This window comes from Neopelma chrysocephalum, unplaced genomic scaffold (genome assembly GCF_003984885.1).
Source record: "Neopelma chrysocephalum unplaced genomic scaffold, ASM398488v2 Primary Assembly neopelma1_25, whole genome shotgun sequence".
NCBI classification, from domain to species: Eukaryota; Metazoa; Chordata; class Aves; order Passeriformes; family Pipridae; genus Neopelma; species Neopelma chrysocephalum.
The window spans coordinates 6,101,824-6,124,962 of NW_020897694.1; the positions used below are offsets into that span (position 1 = coordinate 6,101,824).

At 35.5% G+C, this 23,139-nt stretch overlaps 1 protein-coding gene across 1 annotated transcript in view; it reads right to left on the reverse strand.

Moving 5' to 3' along the window:
• VWA8 (von Willebrand factor A domain containing 8) overlaps positions 1–23,139 on the reverse strand; it is a 186,340-nt gene that overhangs the window by 75,851 nt on the left and 87,350 nt on the right. Inside the window, exons 21-25 of the mRNA XM_027674295.1 lie at positions 19,427–19,503; positions 5,661–5,736; positions 4,888–5,023; positions 3,449–3,568; positions 1,364–1,569 (exon numbers count right to left, since the gene is read on the reverse strand). Coding sequence (XP_027530096.1) covers positions 1,364–1,569; positions 3,449–3,568; positions 4,888–5,023; positions 5,661–5,736; positions 19,427–19,503 — 615 coding nt within the window. The remainder of the gene's footprint in view (positions 1–1,363; positions 1,570–3,448; positions 3,569–4,887; positions 5,024–5,660; positions 5,737–19,426; positions 19,504–23,139) is intronic.

A 23,139-nucleotide genomic window follows, 5' to 3' on the forward strand; every position in this document is an offset into this window, starting at 1 on the left:
AAGGTGTTCATTTAAAAAAAAACCTAAAAACATCAGCTTTTCAGCAGCACAGCAACTGTTACTCAAGTCTGTAATTTTTCCACAGCCATTTTAAATGTAACACTGTGTTTAGAGATCTGCATGTACATGTTCTATCAGCTTGGTAAACAAATATCTATCAGTTGGTAATGGATCCCAACAGACTAATTTGCTGATGTGTTTATTTGGATGGATTCCTCAGCTTTTAGGTCTGAATCTTATTAACCCTTAGTACAAAGTTATAAAGCATTATTTTTTCTTTATATTATTAATATCATAGTAGCACCAATTTTGTCTCGAGACCTTCTTGCGCTCTAGAGACCACAGAGCACAAAAATCTATACTCCCCAGAAATCTAGATGAACTGAAGATTTTTATAAGTATTAATTCCAACATGCAGGATCTAAATGTCTGTGTATATGAAAGAATGTTTGTGAATAAGTTCATGAGCACAAACCCAAAACTGCCATGCAACCCTGCTATACTATATATAACGTTAAACGTAGGAACAGTAGGTCAAAATTTGTAAGAAATTGTATTCTAATTGTATTAATGACATTAATTTTCACTAATTTTTTAAAATCTAGGATTCAATAATAGAAGAAACAGTCTATAAATTATCAAATTACCAATTTCATGATTATAAACAGAACAAAATAAAAGCACTGCCATTTCAAAGAGCATTAAGACACTTTATATTTCAAATACTTCAGGCAAAAAACATCTTTCAATTTATAAAGTCAGACTTTACTGTAACACTTAAAACACCAAATCATCTCTAAATTCATGATTTTACAGTTAAACGTGTGTAAGAAGTAATTGTGGATCCTATGTACCTCCTTGTTAAGCTGTTATCCATCTAATATTTTCCTTAGAAAGAGTTCACCAGTGACGTACTACTGTTATGCAGCACGAACTTGTTTTTTCACAGGAAAGGATTAAACCCACAAATTTTATAGCAGCATAAAGTGAACAGTTGCACTGTCCCTGAAGGATTGTATGTTAAATATGGACTTTTATAGTGAGGGCCAGTATGAACATGGCACACTGTATTCACAGTATGAATGTGATATTTTCTCACACAGCAAAAAAGAAGACTCTCGTGGTTTTTTTTTAATATCTATAAATAAACATGCATAAAAAAAATCTGCCCATATGTATCTGTAATCCTTACCCTCAGACTATCTGAACATCTAAATAGGATGCTTCCTTCCAAATGTAAAACTTCTCATAAGAATTAAATAAAAATGCATTAACAATAATGGCATCTTTTTCTAAAACCTTCAAGCATTAAAAAATTAACAGTGATGAACTCAGTTTTTCAATTAAATCTGATGTACTGTACCTGTAAATGTTTTACAATATTCACAACTTCTCTAGTTGAATAGGGATAGTTAATAATTCCTTGGTCAGCTAAGCTCCTGAGTTCTCCAAAAGCAGCTACCAGTTTCTGAAGAATCGGCTCTGGAACATCAGGACCATATTGTTTTAGCATAGCCATTTCAGACTGTGGTTTGGGATTATCAACAGCATGGCAACTAAAAATGTCCCCTAAAAAGAAAAAAAGCGCAAAGTTAAGTAATCTATAAAGAGATAGCATCACAACAGCCCCTTTAAGTTTAATATTGCAGCTTTAATAAAAAAGCAATGACTCAAAAGAATGGTGAGTACTAGCTTTTTAAAACTTAATAAGGGAAAAACTATTCTGAAAATGTGAAGAACCCTGAGGTTTCTGGAAACAAGAAGATCTCTCCTGTCATTTCAACAAAGCCAACCACGAGGGAGAAATTAACTTCAAGAAGAAACACAAGCCAAATTAATTCAGAAAAAAAGGAAAAAGTTTTAAAGAAAACATAACTGGTTGAATGGAACCAATTTGCAAACCCTTTCAAAACACCACAGGATGCAGGGAAATCTTGAAATGCAGAAAGGTCCTAATGCAAACCCAGTTAAGAAGTCTCGAGGAAACACTGGATTTATCCCTTCTCCCTGCCTGTCTTGAAGTATAGTAAGACATTTGGCAAAATGTTCTTTCTATATATTTGCATTATGTTGATCCCAAACACATAATCTATAAAATTGAGTTTATTCTTAGAGAGCCTTTTGCAGAAACAAGATCAGATCCTGCTGAAAAAGGACTTGGATTAAAAGCATTAGAGACCCTAAGCTTGAAAAACAAAATTAATGAAGAATCCCAAAATCTTAACCAAGTCTCTGCCATGTGGTTCAAAAGCAGTAACATTGGCATGATCTGTTCTGTTGAAAGGGTCCATGTAAGGAAGGAAATTAGGTCATGAAAAAGAAATATGCAACACTAAATCATCTTGGGGCAAGATAGCTGGTTGAAATTCAGAGCCAATGACTTTCAGACATGGAATGCCCATTCAGTGGGAATCACACAAAGAACTACTATGTAACATGGAATTTAGTTTGCACTTGCTTTTTTAAGATTGCACTTGCTTTTTAGAGTATGTTTTAATTTCCTACAGAATAAGCACTATGGCCAAAGTTAACCAGAAAAAACCCACAAATTAAGGTGCCTGCACATAAATGGCCAAAGTAACACAGATAATACAATCAGCGGAATCTGGAGGGGTATTCATAGCTGTCATGTAACATTGCCAAAACGTTGCCAGAGGCCCACTTATAGTAACACTGGACTATACAGGTCAATGGTTCTTCATCCCTTGCCCTTATGCAATGTAAATTCTTGCTTTCGCTGTGAGATGAAGCTCTAGGGAACTTTTGCCAATACACAGGATTTCTAGGACCTCCCAGGAACTTTTCAAAATAAGGCTGCTGTTGATACGCTGTTTGATGTGAAATTTGGATGGCCTTTCCTGAAACTAGGATGAATTCAATATCTTGTCAAATATATGTATTTTACTAAGGCCTATCACACATGGCCATATGAATGGAGAGCCAAGTGAGGATTAAGAAGCAGGCAGCATAGTGATAACACATTAGCGTCTATTGCTGAAGAAGGAGAGAAAAGAACCATCCATCAAGCTACCATCTCTTGTACCAAAGAGGAGAGCACCTGACCTGTGGCTTGTTTGATATGGGGAAAAAAATGGTGAACAGTTGAGAGAGATGCTTACAGCTCATTTTTTTGCTATATTTGTATACGATATACACTCATTAACAAAGATTTCCCATAACCTTATCTATCTGCAATCTTTGTTCAGATCCCAAAAAACAAAATAGTTTTAACAGAGATGACCACATATTCACTTCAGGGCAAGTTTGGGCCCTTTTATTAACATATGTAGATTCACATGAGTCTTCAAGCTGAATCTCACCTTGAGTGCCTTATGTGAAACAAAGTATCAATATGCATAAGAACCCCTTCTCTTCGTGAAATCTAATTAATACACTTATTCTATTACACAATTCTATTAAAGATCATAATTTAATATGAATCACTTACCTAATGTGCCAAAAAAGTCATTACCCAAGAAAGGAAATCCAGGCCTATTTGCCAGAACTATCATTCTAAAATCAGGATGAATAACTATTACATTTTCTCTCCCCTCTACATGAGCATGATCTGGAAAAGAAATAAAATGTATTAATTGCATATTTAAGCTTTGCAATCCTGAATAAACGAACATAATTAGATTAGAAGAAGAATTCTTAGAATTAGAAGAAAAAATCTTCTAATCTAATTCTGTTCTTCTCAGAACTAGAAGAATAGTTACAAAAAAAAAGGTTCAATAGCCTTTTTTTTTGCCATTCAACTATAAGTTTTCTAGGTTTCATTTTAAAGTTTGGTAGTTTGTTACATGAAAATTTAACCAAAGTGTTTAATTCAAAAAACATAAAAATGCATCCACTGTTCTTGGGGTGGTGACTACCTGTCCTCTTTATATCTAATTTCACTGAAATGGTGAAGCCAATGGTGAATAAAATGTGTTTTTATATGTCTGACATTATCTGATCTGGGAAGACAGGACTGAAATGCCTCCTGGTTACTACAAAAATCTGCGAGAAGCCAGAGATATGTGATTTAACACATGTGAAGACCCTGGTTCTTCAAAATTACTCACACTGGCTCCATTGTTCCCTTACAGCATGTTTCCAGTGGCACATCCTTTTACTACCTCTGGGACTGGTTAGCAAGATATTTTTAAAAAAGCCCACCTACAGTTTATGATGACAAGCAAAACTCAGGTGTGCCATGTGTGCTGAATGATTGCCACACTCAAACATTATTCCCAATTTTGTTAAAATGAAACTCATTACATAAAGTACAGTGTCTAGTAACATCCAGAGGGCATTTCAAACATGGTCTTTCTTTGGAAAATAATGAAAAATATTCAGTTCCTGCAATTCACATGAATTAAATTCCATCAAGTTACAAAATACTTTCATCCTGCAGGATATATTTAAATAATGTAAGCATTTGCAATATTTGACTAGATTAATCCTTAACAATTCAACCTTAGGTATATCCATATCTTCATTCTAGATCTGATCAAATTATACCCCAACTGACTAGATAGGCATAACCAAGATCATAATTTGGTCAATTAGATCTTTATTTCTTATGGTGAATGAGAAGCAGAGAGGTCAAATTACATTTTGTTGGGGTTTGGGTTTTTTGTTGGTGTTTTTTTTTATTTTATTTTAATTTCAGCAAAATTCACAAGAATGCTAATTTAAGAAAACTTCGTGGTTATTCCAAAAGTAGTAAAGAAAATGACTGTAAATTCTTTCATTGTTAACCTTTTAGCAACAAGTAATGTATCCATCTGGATTGTTTTGGCTCTCTACTTAGCAGTGTAATTGCTGAAAACCAGCAACATGTCGCATTCTATGATCAAATGATCAAATGATCAATGATCAAAACATTTTCTCTCTACTTACTGGCAACAATGCGTCTTCCATCTGACAAAACCATTTCCCCACTTTCTACTAAAGTTTTTAAGATACAGGTAACATTTGTTGGTGCTTTGTCTGCCTCGTCGATTACCAAAATATGTCCAAACTTCACTGCTTTTACCTAGAAAAGAATCATAACATCACAACCTCCCCCAAACACCTGCAATAGCTGCATACTGATTTCTCAATCAGCAGCAGTGATGTCACAGTGACACTGAGACAAGAAAGTGACTCAGAACAGGGATAAGCTATGACCAAATCATAGTAGAGGGAAGAGGAGGTAGATGGGACAAGAAAGGTGGGTGGTCCTGGTTCTTCTGGATAGGGAGAAAAAGGGCTGTGCTAGAGAGGGATGTGAGAAGCCTGACTGAGAATGGAGTGCTGACAGAGAAGCGCAAAGCCAGCTTGCATCTAGACTGTCAACATGCAGCTGAATGAACTAAAGAATGGCTGCAACAGCTGTTTGGAGCCCAACTTAGCATGTAGGTGTGAGGTGCTATGAAAGAGGAGGAGGAAAATACCACTCTATCAGTTAGAATGTGTCAGGTTAATACTAAATTATTTTTCATACTCATTTTGTGTGGGGGGTTTCTCAAGCACATTTGGCACAGCAAGTGGGGCAAATGTGACTAAAGTAGAAGCTAATGCAAAGTTTGCTACCATGCTCACTCAATAAGCCATGAAAAACCAAATCACGAATATTTTAAATTTGAAATGAAAAACATTTCTAAATATAAAATCCAAATGTTACTACTGACCAGTGGTGAATCTTCATATACAATAAGACCATCTTTAACAGAAGGTTGTAGGGTAAGGCTTTGTACAGTGGTATCCCTGAAATGCGGAAAACCAGACAGTATTAATTAAAAATACACAGGAATTTTAGTTACAATAAAATGCAAAATGAGTAAATGAAAAACTGAGTACTCCCTAAGAGGAAAAATTATCTCTTTTTTCAGAATTCTTGAATAACTGGGAACACTGGTGTGCCAGTTTGGTGGTCAAATGCGAGTATCCCTGTCTCTGCCAGGACTTTCATGGTAGTTCTCCTTTCTCATAAACCCTCAAAACAAAACCACTGAGAAGTGAATAAGTATTTTTTGTATGTAGGCACACTACTGATGTTACTATTTCTAGTTAAGTATGCTGAAATTGTCATGTACATGACAAACAGGTGATTCTCCCTAGAAGAACCAAACACGAATCATTACTGTTTTAGCTGCTCTTCTCCACATATCACCAAGCAAAAAAACCCTCCCAAAACCCCAAAAGACCCAAATCCAACCCAACCCAACCCAATAACCGAAAGACACAAGCCCACCCCAAACCCAACCCAAACAAACAAAAAACCCCCTACAAACAACAACCACCACCACAACCACAACGCAAAAAATTCCCCCCAAAACAAAACAACCAAACTAAACACACTCATATGGAATTCTAAAAATCAATTTTTAGTTCTATCTAAGCCATACTGGCTTCCTATATTTTATATCATGCACAGCATAAGCTCTTAGATGGGACAGAGACTTTAATAACACAGTATTTCTGTTTGACATTTTGCGTTTGAATTGCTCACTTATTTTTACCTTCAAACATAAAACAGTGCTAATTAAAATCTGTAATGAGAATATTCTTAATCTTCACTATTTTCATCTATTCCAACCGCCACTGAATGTACTGATAAATGGAAAACAGTTCCAATTCAGAAAGGTCAAGCAACAGACATCACCGCACTGGATTCACCTATATAAATTATGTCCATAACCTAGGGAAAGCCCCTACTGATTATACAAAATACTTGCCAAAATCTTTGTCAAGATCTGTACAACCAACCCCATTTACTTCGGGGTTCAGAGGGACCAATGACCTAGAGAATAATCCAGAAGTGGGTCATGACAGAAGGTCCCCATGACTCCCATGGTTTCACAAGCAAGAGGATACGCAATTTAGTCTAAGGGCAAGTAGGCTATGCCAACTCTTTCCTCCTGTATTTCAAAATTTGGCTTAGTCTGTGTCAACAGGATGATGGGCTGATCACATGACAAAACCCATCAGGAGAGTCTCACAGCTTGAGATCCACATACTAGTCCATAGGTAAGCTTAGTAACCTTTGTATTGTATGTGAGATTTGATGCAATCAAAATCTCTTACTTCTCACAGCCATGCTGCATAACAAAACTGTTTGCTTAAGCCTAGCTGACTCACTCTTCTAAATATCCACCTTAGTTCTATCTTTAATTTTGTAACACCTTGTAAAAAACTAACAATATTCTGATAAGCTTCTTGGGTACAGGAAATCAAACACAGTACTGTTTGCAGCACACTAAGTGGCCAGCTTCCAATTACAGTTTTAAACTGACAGCATAACTTGCACACTTCCTTTATTTGAAACTGCTGTCAGCAGGATTTCTGTCCCTAATAACTAATAATTTCTTGTTTAGCTTTAAACCCATGATTGATTTATTCCAGAGTTTCCATGCACAGGAATAAAGCAGAGGGCAGGAAGAGAGATTTTTAATGTTTAGCTACTTCATCTGAACTTTAATCCAGGAGGTGAAAGGTTACAAAGCTGGAAGCACCTTCACTTCATTTAAGCCCATCAAATGCAGCCTGTCACAAGCAGCAACACTGCCCTAAATAGTTATATTAATATCTTATTCACTTGCAACACATAATTTTTTAACCATTAAAATCAGCAGTAGTATTAATCTATTATCTTAGAAATTCTATCATGGACACAAAAATAAAGCTTCTATTGTCATCCTGCTAGTCTAACCAATTTCTACACTAGGCAGAGAAATCAATAATGCATCCAAAAAAACCCAACAAACCAATGATTTTTCTTTATGGAACACACATTATTTAGGGACTAAATTCTCAGATTGTATGCATCAGCCTACCTCCACTATCAGTTAACATTTCTGGTTCAAGCCTATACAGTTGCAGATGCAGAAGAATTTTAAAATGTGTAAACCAAACTCTTCAGTATATGAAGCCACAGTCATAGGTTACTAATAACCAATGGAAAAATGTTCTGAGGAATTAATACAAGGTAAAAAGGGGAAGGTTTTGTCAAACCTGAACTGTGATCTCTTTAAAGTAATAGAAAGGTGAGAAAATGGAGGATCTGAGGGAAGCATAGGCCAAGAATAATATAAAAGAAGATGAAGCATTACAGGATGCTTTGGAGATCATAAATTTGCACTTAAGAGCCAATGCATGAAAAAGTAAACAGAACACATCAGGAAATTAAGATCTCTAGTGGTGGTATGGATGGTCACAGGTGATGATACAAGAAAAGACAGAAATGTTAAATGGTATTTTACTGTAACACAAACCAGTTTATTTTACTTTTGGTGAGCTAGTTAATCCTCTGGCTCTGCAGAGATTACTTACAATCCCCTGATATGGAATACTAATTTGTACTTAGTACCACCAGCAGCCAACACAAATCCTTAGGATGATCTCATTCTTCAGAGAAGACAGAACTGACCGTATCTTTGCAGAAAATAAACACTTCAAGAGTTTACAGTTTATTTAAGTGCTATTATAAAAGTAGTGTAAATCAGAAAAAAATACAAAAAGTATCAAAATGAAATACAAGTTGACATCCTAAATCTAGCTTCTAAATTTTTTTATAATTTTATCTGTTTTCTATTTTGTTGATATTCAGCTGTAATATTTTAAGGAAATATTTCAGGGGATTTGCAATGTATTATAGAAGTTAAATATAAAGCCAAATATTAATTCCTTTGTCTTGATGACTTAAGTGAATGCAAAACTCCTCCACTTGCTTAGGCTATTACATTCAGAAATGTATATAAGAATGATTTTGCCAGGGTTATTATAGATTAATGTTATTGTCCTTTCAGAATCATAAGCTATACAATTAGGTATCATTAATTTCTGTTCTTCAGAAACCTAACATAACTGAAACACAGTAAAGAATGGCTAAAAATAATTTGTCTCTTTAGGGTTTTTTTTTCTTAAATTTCCACTTTGTAATAAATTATGTGAAGACACTGAAATATAGAAAAATAAAAATATGCTAAATCTGAAATATTTTTGAACAGCACAACAAGCAGAGTTTCCTAAATGTAAAATATGTCTGGCACTCAAAATTCTCACAGGAAAGGAACTAAAAGCTGTAATTCATGTTCTCTTAATAATATTAACACCTTAATATTAGCTAGGCTCTAACAAAGACATGAATATCTAAACCTCCTAATTTCATCACAGTTAGCACCCTTGATGAAAATAGTTCTGACACAAAGAAGCAAAACTGTAGGAATGTAGAAGCAAGCAAGAAAAGCTGTCTCACATATTGTCATCTTACTTGACTGAACTGATTTTGTCTTTACACGATTGTAAAAGAAAAATATGAAATGCTCACTAATGCCTTTCCTAAGAACGTACTTTTATTTTTACCAAGGAAGCCATCCTCACTCCAGTAAAAACAAAAACAAAAAACCCCACCACCACCACAAAAAAAAATGTTTACTACTAAAACACAGCAACTCCTCTGACAGTACTATTTGTACTAGGACTTCTGAGAATTCTTTTCATGTTTTTTGTTTATTAGCTCACATCACTGTATTTTTTTTTTTTTTTGCTACTGCTCCATTAGTTACCCTAGCTTTTTCTGAGTTCTGTAAACTTACTCAAACATACTACTGTGACAGTTATTGTTTCTTTGAGAGCAATGCCTTCTTTCTGGGGAAGAACCATGAGATATGGCAGGAGAAATTTCCATCAACCTCAGAGACTGTTATTACCCAACTTCAAAAAAGGTATTCCAATGCTTTAATTTAAGATTTGAGTCCCCAAGAAGGCTTATGCCCAAATACAGGACATAGTGTCAGCTAACATCACAAACACCCACATTCGCTGGAATTAATCCATCTTGACAAGTGCTGAAGAATACAGTCGTGGCTTCTGGATATATTCACGCTGAGGCTGAAAGGGTAAGAGCTTATCGGTGGAAGGCAACCTTGTGTTTTACGGGTTGGTGCTGATAGTAACAAGTTTACATAAACCAAACTCAGGTTTTGGTCTTTATTTGCCAAATAAAACTTTCTGGTAGTTGAAAGCAAAAATCAGAGATGCAAAATATATACTCTAATAATTGTTGTTCTTCATTTCTGTGAGGTATCTATTATCTAAATATGTACATATTGTTATTTAAAAATGTACATAGATATATATCTCTCAATTACATGTCAATCAGACATGAATATACCCATCTGCTGTGATCTAATTTTAAAGAGTATTTGAAAAATAATTAGGCCAAGGGCCATTTGAAGCTGTTAATTGGTTAGCTAATCCACTCGTGGATTATCCGGATGAAGAGTAGGCAATCTTAACACAAAGAACCAATCTGCCTGATTCTGACATGTATAAATTAATTTCTTTAGCCAACCTACCATACAGCCATTGCATTATTGCATGATCTGACCGCTATGTTTATGAAATTCTGAAATGTCTGAAAAGCCAACCAGCTGTCTCATTTCTCTGTTAAAAATGACACTGTAAAGCCTTTTTGACTTATCTGTATGTACTGATAATTAAATCCACCTTTTTTTTCCTGCTAGGCTGTTATAGCTTCTCCGCAGGACATATGTTTGTTTAAAATTCAAGAAATTATTTAGAGTATAAAGGTACTCATTAATCAGTATGACTGCAGGTGGCAGAAGAAAGGTCAAAGGGAATTATATGTTTAATTCATGTTATATGCTTAAATCTAAAGTTACACCATTACTGATATGTGGTCCATCTGTCAAAACAAGATGCAACATTTTCACTTAATTTATTACAATAACATAAGAAATTCACTCATCCTAGTTGTAAAATCCATGAATGAAGAAACATGACACCCTACAGCTCCCCTTATAGTGTGTAGGAATAAGTTCCATTGAGCAAACAGCGAGAAACTGTTACTTAGGCTTTAGAGGAAAATGAAACTACAGGGTCTTCTAATCTGAGCTATTTCTCCATAACAACCATGCAGCAGGATATTGAAGTTGAATTCAATGCCTACAAAAAGACAAATGAATTAGGTCTCTAACACCTGAAATCTGACAATAGCAGAGCTAGTCACCCAGCTTATGAAAAACTAACACCGGAAACAGAGACCATTAACTGGCATGAAATCTAGGAAGCTTTGCATTGCAACTCTGTATTGACTGAAAATGTGTTTAAGAGAAGGGGCGAAAAAACACAAGAGTGAAAAACCATAGACACCTATTATATGCTAGTCAATACACTCAGTGCTTCACAACATAAATCTTCATAATAAAAATGTCATCTTATTATTTATTTCCAAACCTGAGCTACATAAGAATAAAGTACACACTACAAGATACAACATTAAAAGAAAATATTCTAGACATTCATGACTCAAAATCATGAGGTAAAATTACCTAGCCTTTTGTTTTGTGGCTGCCAACAAACAAAAACACATACACGCACAACTTTGCTGTGTTCAATGGATTCCTCAAATAAACCAGTGCAGCTATAGAGCACTACCTTCAAAAGTCCACTACAGACATAGCTTTTCTGTGCCATTAATTTTTAAAAACAGACCTGCTGAGTTATATTAGCATTTAAATTGTTTAATGTGGTCCTATATTCTTTCAAGAGAAGACAATCAAATGCAATTCTGAGAACAGGTGCACTATAATTCTAGTATTCATCAATGTTTTGGGCAAAGGAAGCTATTCCTTTTGAAACAACTTTTTTAATTAGAATTTAAAAAATCTGAAGTCAATAAACCTGAAAGGGTAGTTTTAAATTATCTCAATAGGAGAAACATGTAATTAGATTTTATAGTGATTATCTGTGCTAAAAAAGAGGGAAAGAAAATTAAGATATAAAGATTAATGGACAGTTTGTAGTAAGTATTGCTTGTAGGGACACCATAAGCTCATTTTCTTACCCCAAACCTCCTATTAATTTGATTGTTAAAGATCACAGCAAAATTATGCTTATTTTGAAAAGGATAACATATGCAAATTCGGGTAATTTTTTGAAAAAAAGATCATCAGATTACTGTAACTTATTAGGGAACCAGAAAAGGCACAACACAAAATGTAATTTTTAAAATGAACCCTGCATCAGTCACTAGAATAAACATAGTAACTAACAGGAAGATGCCATATCATAGGCAAATTCTTTGAAAGAAAATGTAATATTAGGACACACAAAAGAAGGTAGTGTAATGTCTTCTAAAATAACAGTAAGATTGTAAGATAAAAAATAGAATTTCTATAGCAGTTAGTATTCCACTGACAGTGAGAAACATCAAATTTACAAGAAAGCCAATTTGCTTTGGCATATATGTCACTGCCTAGAAAAGTGAAAAACAAGTTATTTCAACTTGTAAGAAAAGATACCTCATGGAGAACTAAGACTTAATATGGCTAATTTAGGGGCAAAACCTGTTACATTTAAAAGCTAAAGAAGAAAACTTCCTACATTCTCTATTTTCATGAAGAGGCATCAAATCATATTTATAAGCAGTTTTAATTTTTTTGACCTTACAGAGAACAACCCTCGTACATTAAAAAACATTCCCTCTTTTTGTCATATGACTTTATGAAGATTCATATTATCTTTTTCGATGATAAACTAATTTCATAAAAGATTTTCTTGATATACAGAAAGAGAACACTGGAACAGAACTAATCAATTCATGTCTTCTGCAGATTCACTGAGGCTCCGAGCAGCAGAAAATCCATTCATAAGCCATCAATAAATTATTGATGTAGATTACACAGCAGTCTACTCATCAAAAGCTTCTATTTCTGTAAGCCACCGCAATGTTGTTATGCAGATCTATATACTGAAAACATTAGAGTTGAAGTTGACTAGTTTTACTTATAATGACTTCAGTGGCCACATCTGTAGCAACTCAGAGGAAGGATCAGTTCTCCCACTAGCTAAGAGTAATGAAGTTCCCATTGCAACCGAAAAGGATCGGTACTTTTCATTCCTGGACATTTTCAATTGTGTAGAGGAATGCCTGTGAGGAATGCCTCCTCTGTCTGCAGAGGAGATGGTGGGCTCCAAATTTTGCATTTCCTACAGCTCTTCTGTGACCGACACAGCATGAAGCCAGAAAACATATCTGAGAAACTTCTGCTTAACAACCACTCAATATTTATACTCATTTTCATAAAAATAAATAAATTCTTTAGAAGCTATCAAACAATCTCATTACAAAAATTGTTTTTATTATTCTGAAAATGATGATGAGCTTGAAGCTGTTTCTTAATTCCCTCAACTTTAACTACTGTTCCATACTGACACATTTGAGTATCAGCTAAGGACAGTGCAAATGGACTCCCTACATGGAACAACCACTCCTGGATTATGTAATTTTATGAAGATAAGATAAACTCATTTTAACTTTAGAGCTAGCTAGGGTCATCCAGCTGCTACCTTGCAGAAATTGTTGCTAAATCGCAGAATCAGAGTGGCTGAGGTTGGAAGGCATCTCTGAATGTCATCTAGTTCAACCCCCCTGCTAAAGCAGGGCCACCTAGAGACAAGGTGCTCAGGACTGTGTCCAGATAGCTTTTGCATATCTCAAAAAAATCAAGGAGTGTAATCTATACCAAATTTTAAAGAAAAGGTACTGACAAGGAAAAATTAACATTGTGCCTTCCCAAACCTAGCAAATGTGTTGCTTGGAACACAGATGTTCTTTCTGCAACTAATTTTTTGTAAAGGGACTATCAAGACAGAGAGGCTTTTGTTTGCTATCAGAGCAATTAGGAACATAACTCATGATGGCAGATGACCATTTCAGAGGCATCTTGCTCTTTTTGGCTACGTGACTTACAACAAATCCAACCCCAGCAGAATAGAGAGGTGGCAGCTTTCACAGGTCTTGAGTTGACACTATGTGTTCTCCACAGTATTTTTCCAGTTCTTTTTAGTTGCCTACATTTGTATTTCAGAATAAATTACATTTAAATATTTTTTTCATTTTTTTACACTCTTGTATTAAAGCTTAGCCATGTATTTTGATGAAAGTTAAGATCAGATAACACCATATGACTCCAAAAACTTGATGCATATATATTAATCCACATGCCTTTAGCATGTAAAACCTAGCATCTCATTTAGATCACCAGAAACTACCATAAAAAGCAAGTACCTGAATTTTACATTTTCCTAGTCAGAACCTAAGCTTTTAGGAAACTTTCTATCAGACGTCTCTTCACAATCAAAAAACCAAAATCAACCCAAACCCCCCCCAACCAAAAAAAAACCCAAACAAAACACACACACCCCAAAATCCCAAAACTGGAGCAATAAATCAAGCTTTCATTGAACACAAAAGGATAAATGCTGTAGTTCTGTAATACAGTCTACATAAAAATAGTAACTGAAAGGACGAGAAATCATTCTAATTGAAATATAACAACCAGATTGAGAGTATGACTTAATTTCAAATAGATGCAAACTTAAATGTTTAAATGACAGATAAAGAACACTTAACTCCACAAAATCATTCTTTGCATGCAATTAGTTACTAATTTGATGATAAGAGAAGTAAAACTAATCTTTTTTTTCTCTGATCACATCAAAGTAGACAACAGTTCAAAGTTCATGATACTTCCTTCTGACATTTTAATGCAGGAGAGCTGGGAGCTTACAGTTTTATATTTATCTATTACTCTCATAATTGCTAAGAAGGATTTTATAGTCTTAACAGGGCACAGGTTCTTGTCTGCATATTCCCTAAAGTTTTACTTTTCTTTTCTTCTTTCTGTGGAATCTTCTTGGTTTAAGGAACTTTGTAATTGAAAGCAAGATATTATCATGAGAGACATAAAAAAGCAAGATATAATAATAATAAAAATAATAATCATAATAATAATAAACAAACAAACAAATACATAGCAAAGAATAATAAAAGAAGATATCCTCATGAGGGGAAGGAGGGGGGCAGGTACTGATCTCATCTCTCTGGTGACGAGTGACAAGACTTGAGGGAATGGCACGAAGCTGTGTCAAGGGAGGTTTAGGTTGGATATTAGGAAAAGGTTCTTCAGCCACAGGGTGGTTAAGCACTGGAACAGGCTCCCCAAGGAAGTGGTCACAGCACCAAGCCTGACAAAGTTCAAGAAATGTTTGGAAAATGCTCTCAGGCACATGGTGTGATTTGAGGTGGTTCTGTGCGGAGCCAGGAGCTGGCCTTCAATGATCCTTTTGGGTCCCTTCCAATTCAGGATATTCTATGATTCTATGATTATCAGTTTCCATTAAAATCTTTTTCCTGTTTCAATGAAATACCAAATTTAACTTTAGATTTTTGTGTAGAACCACTAGCGAATTCTTTCAGCGTGATCCATGTGAGAGATAGCAAAAGTAGTAACAGAAACGTTCACAAAAGGATGAGGCTTTCCAGAGTTCACTAATTTAGGAGCAACAGAAATACTTGACTGTTGGGGTTGACAGCAGGTCTGTCGGAAGGAAGACAGAGCTTCGAAAGTGGATATTCTGAACTTTCTGCAGGGTCATCATGAGCCTGCAAGAGCAAGTGACTGTGAGTCTGCAAATGCTGAATCATCGTGAGTTTGCTATAGGGCAACCAATCCTGATGTATGCTTATGAAGAAACACCAATTATAATGCAACATGTACGTTACACCGGGGAGTACAAATGTCAGAGATCTGTTGCAATAAAAATCTATCCTATCCTATGCTATTCTTTTTGGAAGAAGACTGTTTCTGTGTTTTTCTTGACTGCCGCAACAACACTTGACCCTGTGTTACATGTACTTGGAGAACATCAAAGTTTCTTACAGCCAGTTTCTTAGTTACTGGCTGTAAAACCAGTACATGTTGAATTTCTATAAAGATCTCTCATTGGCTTGTAACTGCACAAGTCTCATACATTTTCACCTTTCTAGTAGCATGAGGAATGCATGCTCAAGGTGGAAGCAGTAAACCCCTGAATTCTGTATTAGACAAGGCAAAGCTGTTGTTTATTGTTACATGTAGACAGCGTCCCGGGTGGACAAAATGGAGACAACCATCCCAGGAGGGTAAACAAAATTTAGGATTTCTCTGCTGAAATTTACTCTTGTAGGAAAGGAGTGACAGGGGAATCCTGGCAGATGAAAGTTCTTCCTTAACACAGAAAAGCAGTAAAATGCTTTGTAAGTGTAGTCCTAGAGAGAGGCTGTGCTGAGCCTCCACCTATTACCTTTTCAAGAAAGAGTTCTATAACTCCACAATTAATGTGATGAGAGGGCTGGTCGACTCCTGATCAGCTCCTAATATTAGAAAGTATTCAAGAGGAAGCAGCCAATTTTTTGACTAATTTTTAAGCAAACATTTTTCTTAATGTCTGTTATTATTGAATCTAATCACAGCTTCCTTTCATTAAAATTTTCTGTTTTATGGTACCAAAATGATTTATAAGACTTACAAATTTCAAGAAAATTGAATTTCTCAATGAGGTGCTGTAAAAAAGGTTAAGGAAAAGGATTCAAAACCTCCATAAGGAATTGAAACCTTAAGGTCAGGCTGACTCTTCCCATGTGAATCAGTTGCACTGCAAGTAAATACAGATGTCAGAAAGGAAGTTTAAGGAAAAATACACTATTTTTTCTGTCTTTTATCTCCTCTCATCATCTTGAAGTATGTTATAAAATGTGAGATTTTAAAATTACTCCTGGTAATAGCTCATTGCGTAAGGCAAACACTCCCTCCTTGAATGTCATTGAACATATGTAGAGTTAGATCAGCAGAACTCCTTACACTGTTTCATCAAGACAGCAAAAAAACCCCTCAAACCAACAAAAAAACCCACCATAACCAAACAATCAACAACTAAAACCAAAACAGATTTAATAGCATTTTTAGTTCTCTTATATTCCTGTTTTTAGTCAAAAGAGGTGAGGTATTCTTCTATAAAAGACAATTACACTGCATAACAAACTGTATTAATCTACACGACAGTGTGTTTCCCTCTTATTCACAAGCTATTAAAAGTAAATGTGGAATATCTTCATGATTCTGGCATTTAAATAGCATTTAAAGAAACATTTTTCAAAAAATGGTGATTAGATTCATAGATCAGAATACTTCTGAAATTCAGTATAATTATTTTTGTCTGTTATTTATTTGCTACTTTTATTTATTACATAACACTACATTTTATTAAAGACCTTTAGTATATTAATTTCAAAACTCTTCTCTCTTTCCACTGTCGTAGTTTCTTCTCTGGCTACATCTTCATTATACCCAGCAACAAGAATATTTATAGCTAAGGATATATCTCTCTCTTCTCCACAGAAGACATTATTCAGTTGGGAAACCCATTCCATACTGGCATTACCCTACATATGTGCCTATTACTCATTCTGTAGCTAACTGTATGAAGTGACAGTCGATATGGACAAATTCAGGAACTCATGATGTCAGCCATTTTCTGATAGATTCACCACCTCTTTGAAACTCAGAGTCTCAGAATATGCAGCTGGCAAGTGCACACTCATTTCCAGAGAGACTAGTTGAAGTGGAACTAGAGAGTCTGTAAATCAAAATTCAAGGACTAATGCAGTGCCATCTGTCAGACATATTTCTGAAAGGGCAGAGAAAATCCACCTTCATCTTATAGGGAATTGCCTTCACATTTTTCATGAAGAAAGCATTAAAATTATCCTTTTCCCTTACAAGGTAATCAACTACAATGCATACTTGGAATGTTCTATTTCTTAGTATCTGTAATTCAGGTATATGAGCACCATTGAAAGTATTATGTTTACAAATACTTTCCTTGGCATGCTTAAAGGTAGTAGCTAGGAAATCTGCAGAAACGCATAGGGTTATCAAAGATGAAGTGCACATTCCAGCATATTTTCTAATAAAATACTTCTATGCCATAAGACACTGACTGAATTTTTCCCCACTAAGTATGTAACAGCTTACTAGTGAACTGTTGGGTTTTTTTTGTAAACTTGCTCTTATTTTGTTTTGCAATCCAGAAGTCTGCACTAGTAATATTGTAATCCTTGTTTAAAAGCCCTGTAAAGTTAAGCAAAGTATTATATAGACTGAGTTCTTCACAAAGAATTCCAAAATGCTACCTAGGAAATAGATTTCTCAGGTTTCTATATTCACAAATTATTTTTGTAGGACTGCTCATCATTTTCTGCTTTATTTTCTACTTCAATCTATCTTTAAAACCTTGCAATCGTGAACAGTGTTTTACAGAAACTATAGAAGATTGTATTGACAAGACAATAAAAGCACATTTTTTTTCCTAGTGATGCATCAACTAGCATGCTGAAACGAATACATTCTACAGCCCCATCATCACCCCAAACATTGTGCTTATACAATGTTCTCCTGAACTATCTGAATTCATATTAAAGCACTGTTCTGCTTGATCACATCTCACTGGAGAACACACAGACAGACGGAAATACTTTGTGAAATAATTGTGATTTGCAAAAATGTCAGTGTATTTTATCTGTAAGGAGTGGGTGGCTTCTCCAAGCAGAGAAGACAGCAGGAAAGTTAACGCAAAACTGAAAGTAGGAGGTCACAAAAGCAGTATTTCACAGAGAAGTGATGGAAGACTAGAAGAGGTAGCATAAAGGAAAACAGCAGTAGAAAAGTAGCGAGATAGAGCTATCCAACCAGCAGGAATACAAATATAAGACATTTGAAGACAAATGGGTGAGAAAGTGAGAGTGAAAGTGTTACAGAGATTGTCTTATTAAAAGGCAGAATACCAAAGATCAATGTTTTTATTAGCACTATTTAAAAAACAGTGATAATGAAAGGAGACAGAGTGATGAAGCTAGGAAGTTGAAGACAGAGAGGTAAGAACTAAGAATGAAGCTGAAATAGGATGCAGTTCAATGAAAAATGAGTCTTCTAGACATATTTATTTTTTATTTCAATTTATTGGTTTCAAGCTCATGTCATAAAAAGCAGGTAGATAATTTGCTATTATTTCATCTTTTGAATTGTTTTCAATTGGTTTATTGTCTTGAAGTCCATTTTTTAGCTTGTAATGTAATTTTCTAATCCAAATGTTTATGGGTGAGAAAGAAATACATGCATTTAGCACAAGTGCCAAAGGAAAAAAGCTAAAAAGCCTTTATTATGTAAATTTTTTTGTCTGATGAGTGATATATTCAAACAAGCACCTTTGAATTCTTCCCTCACACAGTACCTCATGCTTAGGGAAATTTCTCCAGAAATGACAGCAAAATATATTACTCACTTCTTGAACCAAGTTAACATCAGTATTCTCTGACTTCTACTTCCTCTTATATTAAACAATGTGACTGCATTATATTCTTGTACCCATCCCCTCCTCAACCTGTCAGCTTATTGCCTCTGCCAGACACAGTCCTGTGGTCTGTGTGCCACTTACCATAATAGGGTCTTTGTTCAAACAGTAAGAACACATTAAACTTCAGAAACATGAGTTTTAAAACATGAGAAATTAGACTGAAAACATAAAGGATGAAAATCTAACACATTCTTACCTATGCAGCTGTAAATACTCTCTGGGCCTGTTTAGAAGGTGAAGGAATCTGTCAACAACCTTGTTTTTCCCAACACCCTGCAGTAAATAAATATAATATTAAGACATAATACTGATGTACACATTTAAGGGTTATAAACAAAGAAAAGATAACTTGCCAAAGCTGTTAAAATACTCTCCATATTCCTTTATAGGAAAGTACAACTTCAATCCAGTTCAGAGAATTCTGAACACAATTAAATGATATATATTTTATTTTACATATATTTGCAAAACACTTATCTGTCTTACTAGAAATATCCAGAGGCAGGATTGTATCCCTAGAGTTATGTCACACATGCTGATGCATCCTTTAACTAATACCAGTTTTTTCAGCCTTTCTATTTCACAAAGGTATTGCAAGAATGTCAATGCTAGGAAGTTGTCTTGCATTTAATAGGAAAAGGTCATTCCTGGTGGTTGTAGGAAACATCCTGTAACTGTCAAATGGAGTTAGGGCACAGCCTTGGTAAATACTTGCTGATCCCATTCCACTGGAGTTACTAAAAAAGACCCAGATAGAACCAGAATTTGGTTGGAGACAAAACTGTGTAATTGTCCTATTGCAGGATGTCTGCAGTAGCAACCTGTGCAAAACGATGACAGTGGGTTTATTAAGTGAATCAGGTGTTTCTAACACCCTGCTGTGCTCTATAAAATCAGTTCAGGAGCTGGTATTTCAGTTCAGGCCTAATCTGGTCCCATGGAAGGAATTTTCACTTTAGTCTTATCCTAAGAGAATCCGGGTCCTGTATCCAACTGCAGTAAGGAGATTCCCTGCAAAAGTACACTCTTGATCAGGTCTAAAATGCTGATGTTGATGTGGACCAAGATGTAGAAATTCTTATCCTTCCTGCAAGGATGTGGCTGCAGATTTGGGAGCTCAGAATGCCAGTGAGATTACCAAGGGTTGCAAAGGAAAAAGAAAAGCAAACAGTAGAAAGAAATTCTCAATTGTAGCTTAGCCAAAAGCTGTTTGACAAGACACTGTCCCTGTGCTGAGATTCTCACTCTGACTGCATGAATGCAACTAGTAGTCCACATCAGTGTAAAGAAGATCAATATATAACCCACAGAAAGATTAAAAAGATTAGATTAAACCAACTTGAGATTCCTAAATCTGTTTCACTTGGCATTGAAACAGAATAGGAGCATTCAGAGCTGCAAGTTATGGCATTTATGACTGTAGTGTTCTAGCTGAATGATGGTAACTGCCAGCTGCAGAACTGCAAACTGTTTAAGCTTCTTAAAATGGGTCTCTCATCCAACTATATCTATGAAAATGGAGAATCATGCACATATGTGTAATAGTTGAAACCACTGGAGAGTTCTCACCATGAGAGCAGAGGAAAAAATACCACAGAGCAGACAAAAATAAAACTACCTAGACTCTGCTGCAGACTTGACTCCAGACAAGAAAGCCAACTCAAGTCAGTGCTCTGCCACATGCCTCCTCACAAACCTTCTTCCATCTGATTCTTCAGAAGAATCTACAGCTTTACACATAGGTGTAGTAAGAAGCTGCCAGCACGCTTAATATCTTTCACCAGTTGTTTCTGAAAAGTGTCACTGGAAACAGTTCTCTACTGCTTTGAAAGGGGATGAAACTGCAGAACTTACAGGACATACCCATTTGGGGGGAAATATGCAAGTTAGAAATTTTCTCAGAAGCATTAAAAGTAACCAGAAACAGGCTAAGAATCCCCTAGTGGCGCACAGTTTTATTCACATATGTTTCCTGCTACTTGCAGTCAGATACTTAATTCTGTCAGTCTGATACTTTATTCACCCATAAATGGGTGAATAAACAGGAATACTCCAATGTCAAGCACAAAACACCCATGCTGAAAGCAGCTTCCTTTCCTGAGAGTTATTGATGGCTGGGCAGATGTCTGCACACAGTTTCTGTACCAATCCCAAGCAGATTGCATATCCTATTTCGCTGCAGAGTGGGACTCCAGCCAGTTGTGGAAAGTACAAAGATGGTGAAATAGATCAACATATTGAATCAATGTAAAACATACTTAATATCAAAAAATGTGGTTACTGTAATTTAAAAAAAAAATTGGCTTTCATGTGCATTAACTGAAAGTGCATGTGGTTTTTATGTTTATGATAGATTCTTAGAATTATGCCTGAAAAATATTTTCCCAACTACGAAGTAACAGATTTTTCCTACAGAAAAAGGACCATGTTTTTGTATATTTCTATTCATGTTGTTATCCCCAAGGGTAGAGGAGAGGACCTCACTTCTAAGAACTCTCAGAGGACACAAGCATGGTCGAGGACCACTGTGGAGGAAGGAAAAGACCACAGTTACTAAAGTAACACAGTGAAGTCAATGGGAGCTATGCCACGACCACATCTCACCCTTTCTTCATTTTTATTTGTGCATCTCACCAGACTCTCTGGACAGTACCTTTTACTTAATTTTAAGTATATCTCAATTTCAGAACATCATACATTTTTTAAAAGGTGCATGCAGTATTCAAAAGCCAAAAGGCATTCCCACCAGGTTTTAGCTATTATAAACATGTTACATTGCCCAACTTCTAGGTTGAACTGCTTCTGAGAGTACACTGTGTGCCTTCACAGAGGCTGTGGTGTACCACATAAAATCCTTGGCTGGCAAGAGTAGCTGGAGCAAAGTTCACGTCAAAGCTTTTTGATTCCATCCCTCTACATTCCTACTTCATAACAAGTTACCACTTCTCTTTGTCTTGGCTACTCCACTAAGAAGTCACAACATAATAAAAAGGAAGGAAGAGACCAAAAATATTCAGAAGGTTCTTTAGCACCACTAAGAAACTGCAAAAAGAGAGTTTGGATGAGTTCATTCCTTAAGTACTATGCATTAATGTAAGGCCCAGAGAAGCAGGTTTATTCCAAATTCACCTGACCTCCATGGGATAAAGAATATGCCTGGTAGTGTTCTTCAGGTGGACAAGAATTGCGGAAAATGGTAACCCATTTTGGAAAAAAAAAACCCTCTGAAATGATTTACTGGCACCTAAGAAACAAGAAATCACAAAATTGCAACAAAGTCATCCTCCTTTCCCCCTGTGTGCCAGGGATCAAACTGGATCTTCTGGACATCCACATGGACAGCAGTCAACTATTTAAGCAGAAAGAATCAGAAGTACCTTTCATTTGAACACACTTAAAGACTGAGTTGAACTTGGACTGGATTCAGAACATAATCTCATGTAATTTGCAATTATTGTAGCCTAAGGTAACATTCAGAGGACAAAATAGTTTGCCATTAACACTTGCTGTATGATATTTAAATATGCACTATTGCAGTTACTTAATTTAACAGAAATATAAACATGCTAATTAGAGAGAAAATAACATCTGTGTTAGTGTTTCAGCTGAACAGAATAAAAATATTTCAGAGAGCAAATATAAGACAATTTTTATTCCATCAGACATATGGGACAACTGAAATAGAAAAATGGGAAGTAAATATCTGCACTAACGAATAACAAAAAAGAAATTATGCAGTCAGAAGACAAAATAATCGCTTAGTTAAAAATTCTTCTAATTGACAGTGTAAACTCTTGCTACCAAGGATGAAATGACTAAATCTTCTGCAGTTTCAAATATAAACAAGGTTATTACAGGTCCCAGAAGGCATTTTGCAATTCAGGACACAGATCTCACAGTAGCGGGACA